The sequence below is a fragment of the Bos indicus x Bos taurus genome, chromosome 2 (assembly GCF_003369695.1).
Source record: "Bos indicus x Bos taurus breed Angus x Brahman F1 hybrid chromosome 2, Bos_hybrid_MaternalHap_v2.0, whole genome shotgun sequence".
Lineage (NCBI taxonomy): Eukaryota > Metazoa > Chordata > Mammalia > Artiodactyla > Bovidae > Bos > Bos indicus x Bos taurus.
Genome location: NC_040077.1, coordinates 106,799,154 through 106,803,523, shown reverse-complemented (window position 1 = coordinate 106,803,523; position 4,370 = coordinate 106,799,154). Strand labels below are relative to the sequence as shown.

The 4,370-nt window shown below is 63.1% G+C and overlaps 1 protein-coding gene across 1 annotated transcript; it reads right to left on the bottom strand.

Annotated features, from left to right (window-relative positions):
* Positions 1-1,409: 1,409 nt before the first annotated feature.
* On the bottom strand, positions 1,410-3,928 carry CDK5R2 (cyclin dependent kinase 5 regulatory subunit 2). The gene has a single exon (XM_027513577.1). The coding sequence runs from the start codon at positions 3,710-3,712 to the stop codon at positions 2,591-2,593; it is 1,122 nt and encodes a 373-aa protein (XP_027369378.1). The 5' UTR covers positions 3,713-3,928; the 3' UTR covers positions 1,410-2,590.
* Between the last annotated feature and the right edge of the window lie 442 nt (positions 3,929-4,370).

Below are 4,370 nucleotides of genomic sequence, written 5' to 3'. Positions count from 1 at the left end.
ACTAGTTCCAAATAAGAGGGACCAGGATTGTTCTCTACAACCTCCCCGCCAGAGAGGAGAGAGTGGAAAGGGCACCCTCCTCCCCTGCCCCGCCTGTTCAGTCTGGTTACTATGGCGACAGCCGCGGGGTGACCCAAGTGCTCCTCCCTCTCTCCTTCCATACCTAGAGAGATGACGGCACCGCGCTGACTGCGCCAAATTCCAGCCAATGGGCAACTGCTCCCGCCTTTCCTTCCACCAGCTCTCCCCACCTCCCTCCGGGAACTCGATTCACAAATCTAGACTGGGGATTTCCGGCTACTGGCCGGTTGAGAGGGAGCTGGGCAGAGTCCGGGGAAGAGTTGAGATCTGTCTTCCTATGAGGACAGTCTTCCTGAGTTCTTGGGCCAGACTCCTGTGACTTACCACCAGAAAGGATCACATCTACTCCCAAATTATCCGGAAAACCTAACTGAGGCCGTCTGCAGCTCCTCCTACTCCTGCGTGCCCTCCCTCACTCTTGTCAAGTGCGCCCCGTCAGTACCACGGACAGCGAACCAGGGCCTTTCTAGGTGGGCTTCTCCCTCTTCTCTCTCCGAATGCTTCGGAGGTCTCCGTGGAGATCAGGGTCACAGACGCCAGCGCTCCACTGCAGCCAGGGCCTCCTCGGGCCGATGAAAAACTGAATGGGGCGCTTAGCTAAGTGGTTAAGAAGGCAATGGGGACCAAAGAGGAATCTCAGGCTAAATAGCTTACTTTTCCTCCTTCAACCCCAAAGAATGGCTCCTGTCTTCCAGGCTGCCTGGGTACTAGCCTCCCTGGCGATTAAGGGCTAGGTCTGAATCTCAAGCAGGGATGGACCTCCCAAAGCTGCCCTGGGTAGGCATGTGGCTGAAACAGTCTTGAAGCAGACCCATGGGTAGGGGAAAGAGTATGGGGCTAAGTGTGGCATTCGGGCCCCACCTGAGAGTGGTGAAGACAGACAGTCAGGCCTGACTGAACTCTTGACAGAATGAATGGCAGGGAGAGGCGGAGGAAAGAGAGAAAACAACAACAATAACTAACTGATGCTGCCTCAATGAGCCACTCTGTAAAAGGAGAGCAACTTCCGCTGTCCTCATCACTTATCCCCTAAATGGCCTGGGCGTTAATGCGCAGGTGGTCAGAAAAAATGAAGGCAGAGGTGGCGGGGGGTGGGTGGGGGGACGGGGTGGGGCAGAAATTCAGCCTTACCACCAGGCCTCATCCTTTGGCTCCCTCACTTTGCTCTCTGTAAGATGGAAGTCAGTGGGGGGAGGGGTGACAGAAACAGTAGCCGTTCTCAGGGACTCGACCCTCCCCACTAGGCCCATGGGGGCCCGAGTGCCCTGCCTGTGATAGTTCCACTCCTGCTCCCTCCCTCCCAAGGCCCAAAAAAAGGCTGGCGCAAAAACATCTGCAGGCGCTTCCAGCGCTTTATAGTTCTCTCCCGGACAGACGGACAGACAGACAATGCGGCCCGCACCGTCGGCCCGCATCATTGGCACCTTGGACACGGCACCAGGCCCAACCCAGTCCCTGGTACCCTCCCAGGAGAATTCTGGTCCGGCCTCAGATCAGCACCTCAGACAGTTCCGGGCCCACCCCGCCCCTCCCCCCTCCCTCCGGAAACAACCAAATAAATTAAACCTGGGGAGTGGGGGGGACAAAAACACCTAAGGGCAAGGAAGAGGGGTATTCTGTCTCCTCTCACCCTTCTGCTGAGGCGCCGCCGCCACCGCCGGGGTGACCTCCTAGGTTGATTTTTGCTCCCAAACCTCAGCCTCCTGAAGCTGGCATCCCCCTGCCCCCAACTCCCGGCATGCAACACGTTAGAAAAGGTGGGGAGAGGTGGTGGGGATGGGGCGAAGGACCCTGGTGGTTATCTGGGCTCCCGGGGCTGCAATTTTTGCTGTACCTCAGCCGATCCCAATCAAGAATCCATGTTTCCTTAGGTCTGGGGAGGAGAATACGGGGTCGCAGTCGAAGAGAGAAATGCAAGCTAACACAGGCGGAGAGGGGGGAAGGCAGATGGGAGGGGGAAGATGGTGACACATGCCAGGAGCGAGGAAAAGAGAAGAAGGGGAAATGGGGACAGAGGTGCAGAAAGAGAAACGGGGCAATGAGAGAGAGTCAGGTAGTGGGTAAGATGGAGACGGAAACACACACCCAGGGAATGGAAAGTGGAACTGCAAGGAGAAAGGTGGGAAGGCAAAAGATGAAGTAAGGAGGGAAGGTGAAGATACAGGAAGGAGATGAAGAAATGGACAAGTCCAAGGGAGACGGACTTACACAGAGAAGGGAAGGGGGTGACCCGGGCAGAATTGGAGATATGAGGGCGCAGACAGATAGAAAGGGTGAGGTTGGGGGTTCCTCTCCCGCGCTCATCCCCCACCCCCACCCTGCGCCCAGCAAATCCAAACGCCGAGGCCTCTGGCATCCTGGCCTCCACCTTCCCCTGCGGGGCAGGGGCGGCTCCTCCTCCGGCCACGGCGCGGAGCGGCGGTAGCAGCGGCGGCGGCTTGATGGTCCCGGGGGCTCCGAGTGTGTGTAAGGGGCTGGGGCGGGGGGCGGGCGCGGCCCTGGGTTATCCCTAGCGGTCCAAGTTCATAGTCCAGTGCTTGGCTCCAGTCGCGCAGCTGTCCCTGGCGGCCGAGGAGGAGGAGGAGGTGGAGGGGGCCGCGGGCGCGCCCCCGTTGGGTGGACCCCCGGCGCTGGCGGAGGCCTCGCCCTCGTTCTTGAGGTCTTGGAAGACCTGCGTGAAGAAGTGGGGGTCGGCGTTGAGCCGCAGCATCTGCGGGCTGAGCCGCTGGATGAGGCGCAGGCAGCGTTGCCAGAAGCGCTCCTTGTCGGGCTCCACGAGGAAGGGCTTGAGCGGGTAGGAGATCTCGTTGCCCATGTAGGAGTAGGCGAGGTAGAGGCAGGTGAGGAAGGCGGCCTGCAGCTCGGCGGCCGACGCCAGCTCGTCCCCGCGCAGCGACTCGCGGCACAGCAGGTACACGAACACCAGGTTGGCGGGCGTAATGAAGGCCTGGTCTTGCCAGCCCTGCAGCAGCAGCGAGCGGTCCACTCCGCGGAACCAGCCCACCAGCTCGCCTGGGCTCAGCTCCTTGAGACGGTAGCAGCGCCGGCACACGAAGTCGCCCAGGCAGCGCAGCAGCTCGCCGGTTGAAGCCTGCACGATGACCCGCCGCGGCGAGCCACCAGGGACCGGCGGCGCCGCCTGCGGGGCTGGGGGCGGCGGCGGCGGCGGCTTCCCTCCGCCCGAGCCTGGCGGCGGAACGCCGGCGCTGCTCCCCGACGGCGGCTCGCAGGTGGCGGCGGCCGCGGGCACAGTGGGCACGGGCACCGCCAGGGGCTTGGCGGCGCCGCCGCCGTCGGGGGGATCCCGACCTTTGCGGAGAAGGTTCTCGCGGTTGCGTTGCTGGACCAGGGGGTCGGGGCCGGTGGACGCTGGCTTGGGCGTCACCTTCTTGCTGCCTTTCTTCTTTTTGGCGGACGCGGCCACAAGGCGCTTCCAGGTGAGCGCGGAGATGAGCACGGACGGCCGTTTGAGCCGGCTCTCGCCTTTGCCGCCCTTGCCCGCTGGCGGCGCCCCGTAGCCCCCCAGCGCCTCGTCTCCCGCGGGCGGCGCCTTCTTCTTCTCCTCGGGCAGCCCGCCGGGCCTCCGGCCCTTGGCCGAGGAGGCGGGTGAAAGAGACAGCACCGTGCCCATCCTGCAGAGCGGGGCCGGCGCCCGGGCCCCGGCGGGAACTGCGGGCGGTGCCCCTGCCCGCCGCGCCGCCGCCGCCTCTGCTGCAGCCCCCGGGGACCCGGCGGTGGGGGCCCAGCCCCGGCCCGGGCGCGGGAACGGGCAGTAGAACGCGGCTGCTTTGGCTTTTCTGCGCCGGCTGCTCCGGGTCTGAGCTGCGCCAGCTGCAGCGTCAGCCCCACCCCTTGGGCCCAGTCTTCGCCGCGCCACGCCCCGTCTCACGCAGCCAATCCTTGCCCAAGCTGCCCTCTTAACCGGCAGCTGCGCTGACCAATAGAATCTCTCATACCAATCTCAAGTCCCGCCCATCCCCATGCCTCGGTCTCTGGTCCAGTCCCTTCACAAGAAAGGCGAGAGGAGGAGGAGGTGGCTGGTTCGAGGACCTCCTCAGGGTCAGAACCGGTGGGTGGGTGGGTGTGGGAGGCTGCTCCCACCTACCCCTACAGGTCCTAGGGCCCTGAATCAACTTGTTTTGATGCACTGGTTCGCGATAGCAGAGATGCCATGGAACACCCTCCCTCCCCTTTTGATTATGTGCTGGGGGGGAGGAGGGGGCGGTAGGCAGTGTGGGCAGCTGCTTCATCAAGGCAAGTGTCTTCATCAAGGCGCCCAGGCCCCAGCT